General features: G+C 37.2%; 1 protein-coding gene across 1 annotated transcript in view; it reads right to left on the reverse strand.

Moving 5' to 3' along the window:
• Nucleotides 1-544: 544 nt before the first annotated feature.
• The window catches only part of LOC126162724 (kinesin-like protein unc-104), a 373,406-nt gene continuing 354,686 nt past the window's right edge, over nucleotides 545-19,264 (reverse strand). Inside the window, 7 exon segments of the mRNA XM_049919386.1 lie at nucleotides 545-1,870; nucleotides 4,540-4,641; nucleotides 6,887-7,023; nucleotides 12,457-12,727; nucleotides 13,318-13,406; nucleotides 13,493-13,657; nucleotides 17,488-17,732. Of these exon segments, the coding sequence (XP_049775343.1) occupies nucleotides 1,792-1,870; nucleotides 4,540-4,641; nucleotides 6,887-7,023; nucleotides 12,457-12,727; nucleotides 13,318-13,406; nucleotides 13,493-13,657; nucleotides 17,488-17,732 (1,088 nt within the window). The 3' untranslated portion in view covers nucleotides 545-1,791.

Here is a 19,264-nt window from a genome sequence, read left to right on the forward strand (position 1 = left end):
TTCTGGTTTTAAGATTCCTTCATTACTAGCAACAACTTTTCTGAATTTACACTGAAGTGAGCAGTATGTTTATATAACTATTATATACAAAGACTCATATACACTTGTGAATTTTACAACACTAACATACTACTATCATTTCTTAAGTTTTTCTTCGCAGTTCACTGTTTTTATCAAACCATAAGAGTGAACCCAGAAAACTCTTAAGAACAGCCTCCCTTAACAATAAATAATGGTTACTATTTTCAAACAACATAAATATTGAAGAATCACATAATATGGAGAAAAGTCTCTAACCTATCTTGTACAGCCATATCTTCTCACATACAGATTATACATTGAACAATATAGAGAGATTAAAAGAACTTAAAAAATGGTTTTACATATTTACAATTCTGTTCCATTTTAGTAACAATGTAATACTTCAGTCAATTCACAACCCCAAACTGCACTTGTGTTTCACAATTATTCTGAATGTTAAATGGGTGTTTCTCTCTCTCTCTCTCTCTCTCTCTCTCTCTCTCTCTCTCTCTCTCACACTCAACTCACTCACTCACACACACACACACACACACACACACACACACACACACACACACACACATTGAAAAAAAAATCTAAAACTAATATTCTGTACCAAAAGTAACAATACTTGGAAATAAAGCTTTTATTAACACTGTAGCTCAATGGAAGTAAGGTTAGCCATTTGGTTGGATAAATAACATATATTTTTTAGTTTTTTACAAGACACCTATGGGTCTCTATGGAAACACTGCGTACATTTGCTCACCAAGACAAATCTGATACAAAGCACAAGCATTAAAATGAAGTATAAAGAGTGTATGATTTTTTCTTTATATAATTTGTACATATGTATAATAAATGTCATATGGTCACTCTTGGATGTGAAACAGAAGTTTACAAGTAGTTACTAATAGCAACCTCATCAACATCCAAGAAAAGACCTATAAGGAAAGGAAGAGAATGCCGTGCTTTTCCATTAAAAATAATCTTAATTACATACCACTATACAACACTCATAATTTTTATAATGTGTTTCATGCAAGAAAATGTAATGTACATGAATTTGGCAGTCTTTAAATGTTTAATATATGCAGTCTATTTGTACACAGGGCACAAAAGAAAACAGTTCAATTTTTATTTTATTAACATTGAGACCAATTATGGAAATTATAATTACATATGATTATCTTAACACCAGTTTGGCCAACCAGTCACACTACTATTTGATACATTCATGGATCTGTATGCTCTGTGATAGGAAACAAAGAGGGTTTCTTTCACAATCATGACAGCTTATCTAAATACACTTCCTGGTCATTCCTCAGAGCCACACTTCACAAACTGCTAGAAAATTAAATGGTCACTAACTGCACTATAGTAGCAAAAATACATCTTCTGATATTGAAAAGTGTGTCTAAGCCTGTTTTACAAACTGAAATTTAACAATAAGGACCAAACAGAATATAATATTTACTTGCTTGCCAGTGTTGGTACTGGACCAGCTAGTTTATGTAAAAAAAGATGATCTATACTGTCCATAACCACTTAGAGGATTTTGAAATGTCCTCACATAAAACAATTATCTTCATGAAAAAACTCAGATCATTAATGAAATTCTGGGTAGTGTAATCTAACAGAATTGTATCCAGTGATTCATCTAGGGAATTCATCAGACAGGAAACTGTCAGAGAACAAAGCAAGCAACTGCTTTGCAAAAGGAAGTGTGCATAACTGACTTTCAGCTCATGAAATGCCAATGTAGTCTCTTCATTTTGTCACCTGTACTGCTGGCTGTATTGTGGGAATAACGGGTGGCACAATTGGCCGTCTTCGTGCCAGTTTTGACCTACAAAAGAAATAAAGTGGTGTAAGATTACTGCACATTACTAAATATATGAATGAACAGCAAGAAAGACTACAGCTGCTAATACTGAAGGTGAATGAATGCTGTGATGGTATTACCAGAAAACTCAGATGCAAAGATTGCACCCCACCGTGAAACACAAAACTGGCGAGGACGCGCTGTTTAGCAATCTGATGGGACTTTAAGAACAGGCAACAAGCAAAATTTTTTTACAAAATTTGACATAATATTACTGGAAATGAAATATGCAGTCACTTGTTTTAAAACAGATTTATTGTTTATTTTATTGGCTATATTTTACTTTAAGAATTATATAATTAGGTATGAAACTCAAATGCACTTAATTTTCAAGTGACCTCTTACTTTTAAAAATCTAACACAACACCAGAGGTCATTCATGAACAGTGTGAAATTGCCTCTCATCTGTCACATCATTTTGAACTGATATAAACAAACATTTTCAACATTTATTTTGTTTCCATTTGCACCATGTTACTTACTTCAAGTTTAAGCTATCATCTTTGAAATATCACCCCTAAAAACTTATTGTTAACTATGGATATAGGTATTTCCTTGTGCAGTTCTTTGACAGTTTATGTTGTAGGCACACATAAACTTAGCGGACATGCATGTACTATATTGCAAAGAAAGTGTGAAACATTCCTCTGATTGTTTCAAGCAGAACTTTCTACCACTTTTTACTAGTGCACTTCAGAGTGCCTCACACCATCAAGTGATGTTAAAGAAATAGACAACAGTTATGTAAGAAACCATTGAACAAGTCTATTTCAGCACTGTGTCAAGTTTTGAAAATGAGACTTTTAGTGTACGAGGGCAAAATTCCCCCTCCCCCTGCCCCTCTTTTGAGGTTCACTTGATCACAAAATGGAAACCACAGTGAAAAATCATAAAAGTGTATTTGAAACATTTAACTATGCCTTCCAGCTACATTTTTACATAGTAGCTGCTCCAACATACCTGTTCTCCTTGTCAGTGTTTCATGTGAGCAAAGAGATGAAAATCAGAGGGAGCCAAGTCCAGGCTGTGTGGTGGGTGATCAAACACTTCCCATCGACAATGCTGCAGGAGAGTCTTCGTTGCAACTGGAGTCTTTGGCTGAGCATCCTCAGTAAGAAGGACAATTCCTGATGACAACATTTCTCTTTGCTTGTTCTGAACTGCCCTATGTAGGCACTGATGAGTAAGGGTGTATGGTGCTGCAGTGATGGTCATGTCACATTCCATGAATTCCACCAACAAAACTCCTTTTTGTTCCCAGAACACAGTACTCATACACTTTTTGATATGCTTCCATTGTTTGGATTGCTCTTTAGTTTCTTTATTTTCGAAATGGACTCATGTTTTGTCCCCTGTGACAATTTTGTTAAAAAAAATTTCTCCTTCATCATGTTAGCACTGGAAAAATGATAAGGCAGTGTCCATTCATGGTGTTTTCTGTTGGTGAGAGAGCATCTCTGGAACTCATCTCACACAGGGTTCATTGTACTGAAGTGTCTCATTCATGATAGTATAGAAAGTTGACACTAAAATTTCAAGAAATAAATCACTCAACACAAAAATTGTGAGCTGATGAATTTCTTGAATAGCCTGGTCTACTCATTGAACAATATCATCAAATGACACTCACTTTCTTCTCTGACGGTCTGTATCATAAATGTCTGTATGCCCTGCTTAAAAACACACTGTACACATTACTCACTTGTCAATGAATTTTGACTGCAGTGTGCTCCTCAGCATGAAGACATTGAATGACAGCATGTACTTCACACTTGGCAGGAGACACTGTTGTTTTAGGTATGTGATGTGACTTGATCGACAGGCAGACTAGAGACATACTAGTGACATTTGCACAAAGCTTCAATTCCACAACTGACTGGACCTTGGGAGTGGGGAGGGACAGGGGAGGGGTAGGGGAATAGCTTCTTATACTTAAAGGTACATGGTCCCCACCAGTTGTTTGTGAACTCACATTTTGGATCAACAATGGTTCATCCTAGTGGCATACAAGATGCATACCAGCACAACCAAAATACAGTACTAGACTGAATACCAGACTTAATTTTATTTGACTGACATTACAACCAATGAGAACAAGGAAAAGTTAGGATTTAATGTCCCATCAACTAGAAGTTATTGGAGACAGTATGCTTGAAGTGATTTGAGTAAACTATAGAAATCCCAGTCTTTATTGCTAGATTTATTTATTTATTTATTTTAGATGGAAATCTAATCTCCATACTTCCCCAATGCAAGTCCAGTGTCTTAACTGCTCCTGCACCTCACTCAGTGGCACAACATGAAAGGGAAGAGGGGTGAGTAATGAGTATGGAATACAAAATAATTAAGGAACTGCCAGTCCATGGAGTCCTGAGGTAATACCGATATCTTGTAAAATGCAGATTGTGGAAATAATAGTCTTGTCTCGTTTTTGTGTGCGAGTTTTAAATATTGCATAGCTGTGTTATACAATATAGTGAAAATATTAAAATCACTATATAAACAGGAACTTTCAAAATACTACTGAGCTGGCTGTATGGCCAAGATGCCAAACAACAATATTAAAAATTATAATATAAAAAAAGATATCGCATGACAAATCAATACATGAAGTTGCTATCAGTTTGACCTACCTGATTTGACCTGCTAACAGAGGATTTATGGCATACAGCCAGTCATGCACCTCTTTGTCTCCCAAAGTCTGTAATAAAAATCCTCTGTGTTTCGTTACAACACTGAAAAAAAAGATTGAAAGTGTGTTATTTTCACTGGTATGAAATTACCAATGCTCATTTCATTCAGTCATTGCACTCTGTTGATATCAACACGAAGGCAAACTTTTAGAGATGTGGAGCATGTCAAGGTACACACAGATAAAGTGAAGCAGCCCTTAGAAATGGCATTAATAATTAATTAGTGTCCAGCTGCTTTCAATATTTGTTCTTACTCAAGCAGTGTTTGATTTAATTTTAAAATTTTCCCGGCGAATTGACTGTTCAAACAAATTTCGGGCTTGCAGCCGGTCGTCTGTGACGGCTCACCTGAAGATGACTGGCAGGTGCCCAATTGAAATATCGTGCGAAGTATTGAACGATGACTGGCTGCAAGCCCGAAATTTGTTTGAACAGTGTTTGATTTAGTGAAATCATGAAGAATGAACATAGAACAAATAACCAACAAAGTCGCAGACAATCGTAAAAGAATAGAGGAAGGGAGAGATTTAATGTGGAATTGTTAAATAACTATTGTACAGGGCTATTACAAATGATTGAAGCGATTTCATAAATTCACTGTAGCTCCATTCATTGACATATGGTCACGACACACTACGGATACATAGAAAAACTCATAAAGTTTTGTTCCACTGAAGCCGCACTTCAGGTTTCTGCCGCCAGAGCGCTCGAGAGCGCAGTGACAAAATGGCGACAGGAGCCGAGAAAGCGTATGTTGTGCTTGAAATGCACTCACATCAGTCAGTGATAACAGTGCAACGACACTTCACGACGAAGTTCAACAAAGATCCACCAACTTCTAACACCATTCGGCGATGGTATGCGCAGTTTAAGGCTTCTGGATGCCTCTGTAAGGGGAAATCAACGGGTCAGCCTGCAGTGAGCGAAGAAACGGTTGAGTGCGTGCGGGCAAGTTTCACGCGTAGCCCGCGGAAGTCGACGAATAAAGCAAGCAGGGAGCTAAACGTACCACAGCCGACGGTTTGGAAAATCTTACGGAAAAGGCTAAAGCAGAAGCCTTACCGTTTACAATTGCTACAAGCCCTGACACCCGATGACAAAGTCAAATGCTTTGAATTTTCGGCGCGGTTGCAACAGTTCATGGAAGAGGATGCATTCAGTGCGAAACTTGTTTTCAGTGATGAAGCAACATTTTTTCTTAATGGTGAAGTGAACAGACACAATGTGCGAATCTGGGCGGTAGAGAATCCTCACGCATTCGTGCAGCAAATTCGCAATTCACCAAAAGTTAACATGTTTTGTGCAATCTCACAGTTTAAAGTTTACGGCCCCTTTTTCTTCTGCGAAAAAAAAACGTTACAGGACACGTGTATCTGGACATGCTGGAAAATTGGCTCATGCCACAACTGGAGACCGGCAGCGCCGACTTCATCTTTCAACAGGATGGTGCTCCACCGCACTTCCATCATGATGTTCGGCATTTCTTAAACAGGAGATTGGAAAACCGATGGATCGGTCGTGGTGGAGATCACGATCAGCAATTCATGTCATGGCCTCCACACTCTCCCGACTTAACCCCATGCGATTTCTTTCAGTGGGGTTATGTGAAAGATTCAGTGTTTAAACCTCCTCTACCAAGAAACGTGCCAGAACTGCGAGCTCGCATCAACGATGCTTTCGAACTCATTGATGGGGACATGCTGCGCCGAGTGTGGGAGGAACTTGATTATCGGCTTGATGTCTGCCGAATCACTAAAGCGGCACATATCGAACATTTGTGAATGCCTAAAAAAACTTTTTGAGTTTTTGTATGTGTGTGCAAAGCATTGTGAAAATATCTCAAATAATAAAGTTATTGTAGAGCTGTGAAATCGCTTCAATCATTTGTAATAACCCTGTAAATTAATATGTACATGCAAAATTAATATTAATGTCTCACATACAGTTCAGCAAGACAAATTCTCATATTCATTCATCCCTTCATTAACTCACCAACACCATGTGTTCTCTGAATCCCACTGTGAAGAAGAGCCTTCACATTTTCCCTTACTTCCACACTACTACCACTGCAGACATAAACTACTTATTTATTCCTCTTAATTAACAAAACTCACCTTGAAAAAGGTGCCATTAAGTATATGACTGCAAGGTTTTGTTCTAAATTTTTACGTACATAAATTGCTGTTTAATTAAGTTAAGGGCTGCATCAATGTTACTGATAATAATGTTACACTGAACCATTCACATAAAGTTAACTCTCAATTAATCCAAAAATAGGAGTGCTCACCTGAAAGCATTTGGCACCTTAACCATTTCCAGTTGGTCTTCAGAATATTCCACTTGTGCTGTAGCTAAATTAATAAGTGCTCGTTCAACAGGATCCTTTTCTTCTCGGAAAATAAACACGTATGGCCTTCGTACAGCCTACAAAAGATTAAATATTAAATCATGTACCTGTCTTGAAATATTGTATCGCAACAGTGTGATACAACTCTATAAATCATAAATTATTCACAACTTACTGGCACCATTACTGAACAATTCAGATAGAATGTTTCTAAGAGTCTGTTAGATGTAAACCCAAAGAGCAAAAACGGTTCGTTGAAAAGAAAAACCTCTGTAGCACTAAGCCCCATACGTCTGAGTGTAGAACTTATAAATTTGTATTTTTATTCCATAGAAAATATAGTATGAGCCATCTTGTCTGTGTTTCTACTATACCTTATTTCGTACGTTTTGTAGCAAGATGATAGCTTCTGCAAAAAAGCTCAGGAATGAGTGTGGAGTACCACAATGCATGTTGCCTGTGAAAAACATTGGGTATCAATGTAGTAAGTGAGCAGAGAGTCTGAGTGCATGGTCAGGGACAAACACAGAACTATGACAGCTTTACAGTGTGAAGAATTCACAATGCAAATGCAAGTGAGTGCAAGTGAAGGAAACAAGAAGCTGAGCTAGAAATGGCATGTGGCTAACTTTGGAGTCTGCATGGTTGCACCAGGAAAACTACACCTCCTAGTGCAGTGCCCAATGCCACTAACATCACTTAAGATGCAGTCACATATGAAATTGACTCTTAGACCATGAACAACTCCTCGTATGACATACACGAACAACTCCTCGTATGACATACATGAGTATGGTGGGGGATACTAAATACCTTCCCCTGTTTAGAGGCAGACAGGGCCAAAAATGCCACAGACTGTACCAGAGTCACCAAGGAACAAGGGCTAACAGAAGTATCTGCAAGGGGTTCTGCATGGGTAGTATCTACCAGGATGCCAGAGGCATGATGATGGACTTACACTAGATCAGCGACTGGTGGTCAAGAGGTCGAATAGTAGTGGTTTGTATTAGGTGATAAAGAAATTGTGGCTCCTTACAGACCCTGAAAAACTAGAATTTGCAGAGTTGGATACATTACTAATGTACTACAGTGGTCAACTAATACACATGGTAACTGCCCACTTAAAGTTCAGTCAACATCATAAGCATCCCGGGCAGTCATATGCAATATGGATAGCCAACTTACAGGGGGATTCGGATGTAGATGACATGTAGAGCGTAAACAATGCAGCATATCCTGCACAAGCTCTAATTTGTGATGTCATGGTGTGGCTGGTGCCAGATAGGACAGTACAGACTAAAGTGTTAGTACATTTAGATGCAATGTTAGACGAGGTAGCACTAATTGCAAAATCAGAGGAGTTGGTTGCTGCAGTGAAAAATGTGTTTTTGGATAACTGGCAGATGGCAAAACTTGACAGTTCACACCAGCAGGACAGGTCCCCATCTGAGATTACTCAGGCTCTAGTGACCAAGTCAGCAAATTGGTTAGCCAATTGTAGTAATGGAGGGGATTCCCCAGCATCTCACCATTGAACAGTTACATAGGTGGGCGCCACAGTAGACTGCTCTACGTGTCTGCAGCACAAGTTACCCACTGAGGCCACAGCAGGCACAGGGTACCGTTGTTCCCCAGTCTCAGACTCACTCTTGTAGGAACAGCAGTTTTCATCTGGCTGCCCCGTAAATGATTGCCTATACAGAATGAAACTTCCATGAAATATTTTATGTTGTTTTTCCAGTTTGCCACATGTCAGGAAGAGATTGTCACACCTTCATGTTGCTGACTAGCAGTTATTCCAGAAAATATGGCACAATTGACAGAGAAAGTGTAAGAAATCTACAATCACTGCAGAACTTATTAAAAAAGAATGCCTGTTCTATTCTATGGCATATTAAAAAATTCTGACAAAAAAGTATGTGGTTTTGTCACTATGAGACATTACTTAAATTGTCTTCCTGGTTATTGTGTTGTAGCTAGTCAGTTAGTCTGCCATGAGAGCTTTGTTACATATTGTCTTTATATATTTAACCACTTAGATGTTCATGGTGTGTATTTAAGCTGTTTAATTTTGATGATACTTGAAGTTTTATGTTTCGTATAGTCTTTGTATAGTTATATGTTCTGTTACTTGCTCTGTATTTCTGGTTTGCAGACAATCTGAGGTTGGGTTCTATCTGAAATGTGTCAGATAAAGTCATTGGTTTATCAGCTGGGTTAAAATTGCCTTTTGGCCATCCACATGTCTACAAAGTTCCCCCTAAATCACTTCTGCTGAATGTCAGGATGGTTCTCATTAAAACTTTGATGGCCCAGCCAACCAGAAGCTTCCAATCCTTCTCCAATGACATCATCAACAAGACTGTATTACTTGTTAATACTTTTATCAAGTCAATGTGTAATACAGTCTTTATACCTCAAGGTAAAGATACTAATTAGCAATAAAATTTTTGCAGAAATGATACACAAAACTTCTGCTAAATATTGACTACAACAGACAGCTGTAATTTCAAAAATTTGGAGTCAAAGGAACCAGATTAATATCTGAAATAATCAGGATGGAGAACGTCTTCTCAGTACTTGAGAAACACGTTATTTATCCTTCCTGAAGAATATACACATGGATGCTACAGCACTGATTATACTTCTTTGGGACATCATAAGAATCAGACAAGGATATTCCATTGCACCAAAACTATTTTCAGGAGTCTGAGAGTTTTTAAATACTTAAACTGGGAAAAAATCTTCATGGCAGACGTTAACAGAACAGAGCCAAACTGCCTTTGTTTAGCAGTAGATAAACTCCAACAATGAATGGAAGAATTTAATAGAGAAAGTTTGAAAAATTATAAAAAACTAAAACAATGTGTAGTCAACACATAAGAATTAAAATAGTACAAATGAACAATAATGTCATATTAATAACTAATGAAATTTAAGTTTAGGGCATTTGAAGATGATTGGGTGGTCAATAAAAGGAATAAACGAAAGAGCAAGGCTCAAAACCATATCAACCAAAACCACTAAAAATAAACATAAAATATATATATTTAAAACAGCAGATAAAAATTTGCTCGATGCCTTCCTAAGAGAGAGTCTCCATTCCTTCCAATCTAATTATGTAAGTGTAGACCAGATATGGCTCAAATTCAAAGATACAGTATTGACAGCAATAGATAGATTCATACCACATAAGTTAATAAGAGACGGGACTGATCCATCATGGTTCACAAAACACGTCAGAACACTGTTGCAGAAGCAACGAAAAAAGCATGCCAAATTCAGAAGAAAGCAAAATCCCCAAGACTGGCTAAGTTTAATGGAACCTCAAAATTTAGTGCGGATGTCAATGGGAGATGCTTTTAATAGTTTCCACAATGAAACATTGTCTCAAAATATGGTAGAAAACCCAAAGAGATTCTGGTCATATCTAAAGTACACCAGTAGCAAGAAACAGACAATACCGTCACTGCGCGATAGCGATGGAAATGTTACCGATGATGGTGCCTCTAAAGCGGAGTTACTAAATACAGTTTCCTGTAATTCCTTCACGAAAGAAGACGAAGTAAATATTCCACAATTCAAAACCAGAACATCTGTTGGCAAGAGTGACATAAAAGTAGGTATCTTAGGTGTTGCGAAACAACTCAAATCACTTAAGAAAGGCAAGTCTTCCAGTCCAGATGGTGTACCAATCAGGTTCCTTTCAGGGTTTGCAGACGCAATAACGCCTCTCTTAGCAATCGCATACAACCACTCACTTGACGAAAGGTCTTTTCCTAAAGACTGGAAAATAGCAGAGGTCACAACAATATTCAAGAAAGGAAACAGGAGTAACCCATTAAATTACAGACCCATATCACTGACCTCAATTTGCAGTAGGATTCTGGAGCATATACTGTACCCTAATATTATGAATCACCTTGAAGAAAATGACTTACTGATACATAACCAACACGGATTCAGAAAATATCGTTCTTGTGTAACGCAGCTAGCTCTTTATTCCCATGAAGTAATGCGTGCTGTTGGCAAGGGATCTCAGATTGATTCCATATTCCTAGATTTCCAGAAGGCTTTCTGTTCCTCACCAGTGACTATTAATCAAATTGCGTGCATATGGTGTATCGTCTCAGTTGTGTGACTGGATTCATGATTTCCTCTCAGAGAGGTCACAGTTCATAGGGATAGTCAGTAAATCATCGAGTAGAACGGAAATAATATATGGCATTCCGCAAGGTAGTGTCATAGGCCCTCTGCTGTTCCTGATTTACATAAATGATCTAGGTGATAATCTGAGCAGCCCCCTTAGATGGTTTGCAGATGATGCTGTAATTTACCGTCTAGTAAAATCATCAGATGGTCAATTCCAATTACAAAATGATCTATAGAGAATTTCAGTATGGTGCAAAAAGTGGCAATTGGCACTAAACAAAGAAAAGTGTGAGGTCATCCACATGGGTACTAAAAGAAATCCGATAAATTTTGGGTATACGATAAATCGCACAAATCTAAGGGCTGTCAATTTGACTAAATACCTAGGAATTACAATTACGAGCAACTTAAATTGGAAAGACCACATACTGTGGGGAAGGCAAAAGAAAGACTGCGCTTTGTTGGCAGAATACTTAGAAGATGCGACAAGCCCACTAAAGAGACAGCCTACATTAAACTTGTCTGTCTTCTGCTGGAATATTGCTGCATGGTGTGGGATTATTACCAGGTAGGATTGACAGAGGACATCGAAAAAGTGCAAAGAAGGGCAGCTCATTTAATGTTATTGCACAATAAGTGTGAGAGTGTCACTAATATGACACGCGAGTTGGGGTGGCAGTCACTGAAATAAAGGCAGTTTTCTTTGCGGCGAGATCTAGTTATAAAATTTCCATTACCAACTTTCTATTCCAAACATGAAAATATTTTGTTGACACCCACCTATGTAGGGAGAAATGATCATCATAATAAAATAAGAGAAATCAGAGCTCGAATGGAAAGATTTAGGTGTTCTTTTTTCCCATGCACCATTCGAGAGTGGAATGGTAGAGAAGTAGTATGAAAATGGTTAGATGAACCCTCTGCCAGGCACTTAAGTGTGAATTGCAGAGTAACCACGTAGATGTAGATGTAGAGTAAAAATAGACTGGAGAGTTTTTAGTAAACTAAATGGTTTAGTTAAAGTAATTCCATACATACTGAAAGCAATGAGTGATTTGCTAAAATTAACATTTTAATGCACAGATCACCATCTTGTGATCACATTCCATAAGATATTGTGGAAGTATGTTGAAACAAACAATTACAAATGCTGCACAGAATGTTGATCAAAAACTCTAGACCACCAACAGTACAATCTTTCACAATCAAATTTTGGCAACAAACATTCCTTCTACAGTCAGATTTCAACCCATCATGCTGAGGCAACCACAAGTGAATAATTACGATTTAGTGACTTAAACAGCTACTTTGGCTTTTAGCGTCTTAATAACTACACATGTCATGATTGGATAACTTACCACCCATCTTTTTTTCCAGCCATTAGTCTTATGCTCCAAGATATTGAGGTAGCCTTTCCGGGAAACAACTGGGCTGATGCGGATTTCTTCCATTTCTGGAACATACAGGACAAGGCCAGGAGAAGAGCTTGTTGACATTGTACTTTCCTGCTGCCCTGGTGTCTGCTGCTGTTGCGATTGGTCTTGCACAAGTGTAGACGCATCTCCAGATGCTGAGTTACAGCAGAATGGCTCAGGGGCCACTGCTCTCATTTTTTCTGGTGAACACAGTCTGCAACAGTCATAGGTAGGCAGTTTCTTGACACTTAAAACTGGATGCTGAAGGAAGAACTGCATCAAACATAAATAATTGAGTAAACTAATATGAGATAGACTTGCTGATCTTTATTACATTCTAGAGGCAAAATGTGTTGTACTGACATGTATAGTATAGACATATTTAAAAGTAAAAGTGATGTCATTGTCCTAGCTTTCATGGGCAGAGAGAGAGAGATAGAGAGAGAGAGAGAGAGAGAGAGAGAGAGAGAGAGAAAAGGGGGGGGGGGATGAAGAGGAATTTACATTGACAATAAGCAAATGGCCTAGTGCACCGTTAGCCTATACTCATTACCTGCACCCTGCTTCTTTCTTGCTTTATATTTGGGACTCTGCCAGTCTTCAGTTATGTTTTAAGTTTCTGTATGTTGTCCTTTACCAGCTGACCTTTGTTTCGGGTGGTTGGTAAGCAGATGCTCTACTTCTCTCATAAAAATTTTTAGTATTCATATTTTTCTTCCATTTTGAGTAATTTTATGAACAAGTGTGTTAAACAAATATATATTCACAATGATTACGTAATGTGCATGATAACAGGATGCTTACTCAGCTGATGAGGTGGATATAACACTCGATGACATGTCAGGAGTCTCTTCAGTTGGAGAAAGATCTGCATGTTTTGCCAATGGTAAATCCTGCAAATCAATTTCCAATTAAAGAGATGCAAACAATGTAAGAAAGAAATGATACTGAGCACAATCTACTTTAAACAAATTTTTACCTTTGTAGGTATCCTGCCCTGAATGAGACGAATACATTTTGTTGCCAGTTCTCTTTCATGTTCAGTCATCTCCCATGGTTCATAGACATCCTTAGATGGTGGCTGGAGGATTACAGGGCTTGCCCGACCTTCATTTGTTGCTTTTGCCACCATGTTACAGACTTCCTTTATAAAAAAACATAGGGTTTAACTATAGAAAGTAAACAACTGAATTGTCTGTTTTACATTGATGACACCATTATAATAATGCTCTGATTCGAAAAATAAGGTAAAAACTATTTCTCTTTAGGAGTAGAAATTGTGAATTACTTCAATTAATAGCTACTTAAGGTAATATAACAATGGCAGAAGAAACTTATAAGCACTGTGAATAGAGCTAGCACAAGATAAATTTTAAAAAGTTGAAAAAACATGGGTGATATATATGAAAATGTTCAACACTAGCAGGTTTCTGAATTTTAGATAAACAATGTTTTATGTAATCCTTTCTTCCGTTTTCTGAGTTCCTGTGTCCTAACTATCACAACTGATTTCTTCCAGTAATACATATTTTCTATTTTATATCTTTAGAATATTGTTATTCACCTTTCTACAGCATCTTTCTTCTTTTATTCCCATATAAAATTCTATATCATGTGTCCCAACTGTTCCATTTTTTTAAAAAAATTGTTGATATCTTTCTATCCAGATGGCACTATTCATTTATTTCCATTCCAGGACTGATTACTATGCTTGAGGTTCTGATCCTCATGCATTACATAAGGAAAAAGCTGCCAAGGAGACTGTAGGAAGACAATCTCAGTAGTACTATTTTAATAAGTGTCTTGAGATTTCCTTTCTATATTTTGATGTTATTACTCTAATTTTATTGCCATAAGATCCACAAACTGCTTATCAATCACTCTATATTAAACCTCTAATTTCCTTAAAATTCCACAAGATCCAATTACATTTAGCACTAAAAAATATCACTGGGTTCTAGTGACATACTTATTCCCATCGAGCAGTTCTCTAGGTGAGTTCATACGCTGCAATACACAACAATTTCAAAAGTGTAAAATGCTGAATTGATGGTTCAACAGATTTGTTATTTAGTTACTCAAACTTTCTCCCCCATAATACTGATCAATTTAGTCAAGTATATTTTGGATACCAGACTCAATAATCTTCAATTTTCTATATAAACAATTTTAGTCCATAGGAGGGCATGCTATTGGTTCTACTTCCTTGTTGACATCCAAATCTTTCAGAGCTTTCAATGAATGTTGATTTTTTTTGTAAAACCTTTTAGACAAGATTGCATAAAGGAAAATAGATAACTACGCCAAAAGCAAATTGTTGAAATAATAGAACTCCACACATTAGTCAAATGGATTTAATGGAATCCCAAAATGAATGCATATGCAAAGTACTCATCTTTCACAAACAGACTATTGCAATCTTGTTATAACTATTATCCTGAGCTTTCTCAAGTGAACTCATCTAAGTGGATTTGCAAAATATGATTTCTAACAATTATTTGATTGACATTTATTTTGTTGTGTTCACATGGAACACACTATGATAGTTGAAATGAAAGATAAGGTACATGTCATGTTGAACACCACAGAGGGTTATACGATTTCTGTATGTATGTACATTCATACATTAGCTTTTAGTTACTGTGTCTTGTTTCTTTTGTGGACATCAAGTACTTTTAGCTCCAGATGGGGTGGTTCTCTGCGCACCCAATAAATTTTATGGGAATTTCATTTATTGCAAACAGTTTGCTTTTTGCAAAAAAAGGATGTTATACAGAATAATTTCTATGTTGTTCACACCAGACATCACAATTTACAAAACAGAAATTTCAAGTGTAAATGGCTGGTTGCAGCTGATGATGCTTGAGAACATAGGTTTGCAAAGGGAGATGTCAAGAAGAAGATAAATAAAATAGTATAAATGTGAGCAATTCCCAAGCTAATGCACTGTGTCATAAACTGTATACTCTAAAAGTGTAAAAGTGTAAAGCTGGGATGTATTCTTCATTAGTTCATGCAAAGCTTTATCCATTTGAGTTCTTAAACAATAAGCACTTTAAGTTGTGGTTCTGCTGAGGAAGGGTATTTCAAACAATTACAAATAGCTTAGGTGCAACACTCATTACTTCTGTAGTAGTATGGAATGCAAATGAGATAATATTGTGTAAAAAAATATCCCCTTTGTATAAAAGTAACTGGAGAACATAAGCATAAAACTGTCGCAGTGATTTTCTCTAATACATTGTTAGCAAGAAGAACTGCTCCACCGGATTACTAGCTATGATTTTTTCACTTTGTGCAATATCTTAATATGATATATAATTCTTATTCAAATACTACACTGTGAGTTTGGGAATTACCCTTACGAAATATTAATACAACCACAAGTATCTTGACTGCATATCAAAGCGATCTAACAGTACAAATTCTTTCAATAATGCCATTCCTTGTAAGAATTAGTTACAAAATATCTACAAGGAAGGGTGACAAATAATTTTCACATCAAGGGTGGCAAGCTCTAAAGAAAGTGTCTTTGGAGTGAGAAACAAGCTTGCAACACATGTATATTATATTTCAGTTTTGATGATAAATGTCAGACTGTTCACCAAAAGATTTACAATTTCAGCAACACAAACAAAGGCTTGAAGAGGGTGAATACCAAGAAAAGGCAATATCTGAAGCTGTGTAGCTTACAACAACATTGTCCTTTTGAACAATGACATGGCTATGGCTTGTATGTTCCCTTTTTTTGCAAGCCAGAAACATGCGGAAGACATTAATACATCTTTGTCTGCTGACACATCTGTCATGTGGATTTTAGGAAGCAAAGATCAGTCAGCTGAACCCCATGCAAAGTAAAAAACTGCAAAATTTGTCAGAAAGAGTTGTTCAATGAATGTGACATATGAAATCGTAGTAAACGGAGAATCACATGCATGGAAAATGGCTTGTGAACTCAGGACACTTACTTTATATTTCAAATGTTTTAACTGATCAACAGGAATGTGACAGGGCTGAATGCAGTTATTTTGTATTCGTAAACAGGTGTAAATAACATGCTGCAAATATGAGCACTGCCAAAAAAAGAAAATAATTTAATACTGTCGTTTTATTTGGTTACACAAGACAAAAATCTGTGTTGTTTCATAAGTTATGTTTAAATGACTTAAAAAATAACTTGTGAGCCATATGCAATACAACTTATGATAAATATGCTAATTAAGCTTGGGCAATTTAAACAAATGCCAAGTGTATTACAAAGTGAAAGAAAATGAGTGATTTTATTATGAAACTGCATAACTTAATTCTGTGGTTCTATATTCTTATCAACATATACTGCTGGCATTGTCTAATTCTGCATTGAATGCCATAAATATTCTGACATTTAGCAACAAAACAGAAACAAGTCACTGTCACTTAATGATTCCAGTAAAAAAATCTGCTGCATTTTTAGAGGGGCAGTGTTAAAAAAAAGGTGAACACTGAAATGCTCCCTTTTCTTCATCAAGGTCTGCACTACAAATAATGAATATTCAGTACTTAACATAATACACTTAAGGACAAAGTGATAATAATGCTGTAAGAGTCACTACAGTTTATGGGGCATGACTACTGGAAAAATGAAGCCATCAATGATTACTGAATCACTGTGAACCATACTATTCAAACAAATTCTTGTCATAGATCAAAACAGTTAAAGGGTAGGGTCAACTCCTGTTCTGGTTGTGAAAATAACAATTTTTATTCCCACGACACTCTATCTTTTGAGAATAATTTGTTTAAGCTGATATACAAAATAGTTTCAGTTGCGTCCAGATATTGCTGGTTCATGTCTAATATTAAGCTCAAACACATACGCAAACACTACCACTATTTCTGACAAAATATGTCTTCATAGATAATACATACAGATGCCAGTACTAAAGTATGTTCTGAATAGATAATGGATAGAGATGCTAATACTAATTGACTTACTTTTTCAGACTTTGTGAAGTCATGACTGCAAGTTGTGGATGGATTCCTGTCAATCCCCAGCCTTTCTCTAAGGAGCAACATGTGCCGAACTCTCTCCACTTCCTCCAATCGTGTCAGCTTTTCAAGTTCCCACTGATGATCAAAAATTAGACTGTCTCCACGGGGTCGCCAACCGTGTAAATTCTCTTCACCACGCACATATGTTGAGCTCGTGTCCAACACTCGGCGTTGTCGCCTTTGGACTCCTGTGAAATAAATAATGTTTGGCTCTTGTGCTGATCTCACTCTTTTGAATATTAAGTTTCCTTTTCCTCTCACAAGAATATCAATAAAATTTACAATGTTTGGATTGTTCCAGAAAGCTTAGGTGAAAGTTACAAATACTAGAGTATCAATCAAAATATGTGATGTTTAGTGACATGCACATTATTTGTGTTTTGATATACATTGCTAAATTAAAACATTATGACCACTGCCCACCATGATGTTGTATGCCACCTAGTGGCATTGCGGTAACAAAAGTATGTAAGTGGAGCAGTTACTGATGGGGGATCACTCTTGCGAAGATATGGGCTGCAAATGGGGAAATACATTGAGATAAGTGACTTTGACAATGGGCAGATAATTATTGTGCAGAGCCTGTGAATGAGTATCTTGAAAACTGCAAAGCTGGTCGAATGTTCACTTGCTAATGTTGTGAGCATCCATGGAAACAGGTAGAAGGTACAGTGAAACTGCCAGTAGACACCAAATAGTTGGATGTAACAGAAAGTGGGGTTTTCGAGGCTTGTCTGTTCTGTAGAGCAGGATAGATGGTGATATGTAGCATCTCTGCCAAAAGATCACAATCCTGGTGCACACACAAGTGTTTTGGAGCACATCGTTCATCGTACGTTTCTGAACATGGAGCTCCGCAGCACACCATCCCTATCTGTTCACTTGTCGACCCAATGATTTCAACAGTTGTGATTGTAGTGGGCACGGGACCATCATGATTTGACCGTAGTTCGTTGAAAACTACTCTAGGTTGATGGTCATCTCCACAAATGCCTGCATTGAGGTGAATGGTGGCTCAAAACGTGCAGCGCAGCATGGACGCAGGCTGCTGGGAGCAGCACTACCCTATGGGAAATATTCACTTGTGCTTGCATGGGGCCTGTAGTAGTAATTAAAGACACACAGATAGTTGCAAATCACCTGCATCCTTTCATGATTCATGTCTTCCCCAATGGCGATGTTATCTTTCAGCAGTATAATTGTCCTTGTCTCAGCGCCAGAACCAGGCTACAGTGGTTCGAGGAAAATTATAGTGAACTCACACTGATGTCTTGGGATCAAATTAGCCTGATGTAAATCCTATGGAATCCATTTGGGTCACTATTGGGCACCATCACTGCGTACGCAGATCAGCGGCCCATTATTTACATGAATTACATGACCTGTGCATAGACATCTAATGCCACATACCTCCACAAACCTACCAACAAACTGTCAGATCCATGATATGCAGAGTCATGTATTCCATTCCAAAGATGGACAAACAAGCTATTAAGCAGGTGGTCATAATGTTTTGGCTCATCATTATATAGCTAGCTGATATCGGGAGTGCAAAGAAGGATAAATAAAAATAAATACACAAAAACACACAAAAAATTCATACAATGGTAAAGCATTCTGTGACATATAGAGCACACATATAATGTAAGAATAAACTACAGCAGGCACCTCTCAATATGGACAGGAACAAATAGCATAGAAGTGCATAGGATAAGACATT

Source organism: Schistocerca cancellata, chromosome 2 (assembly GCF_023864275.1).
Source record: "Schistocerca cancellata isolate TAMUIC-IGC-003103 chromosome 2, iqSchCanc2.1, whole genome shotgun sequence".
Taxonomy (NCBI): domain Eukaryota; kingdom Metazoa; phylum Arthropoda; class Insecta; order Orthoptera; family Acrididae; genus Schistocerca; species Schistocerca cancellata.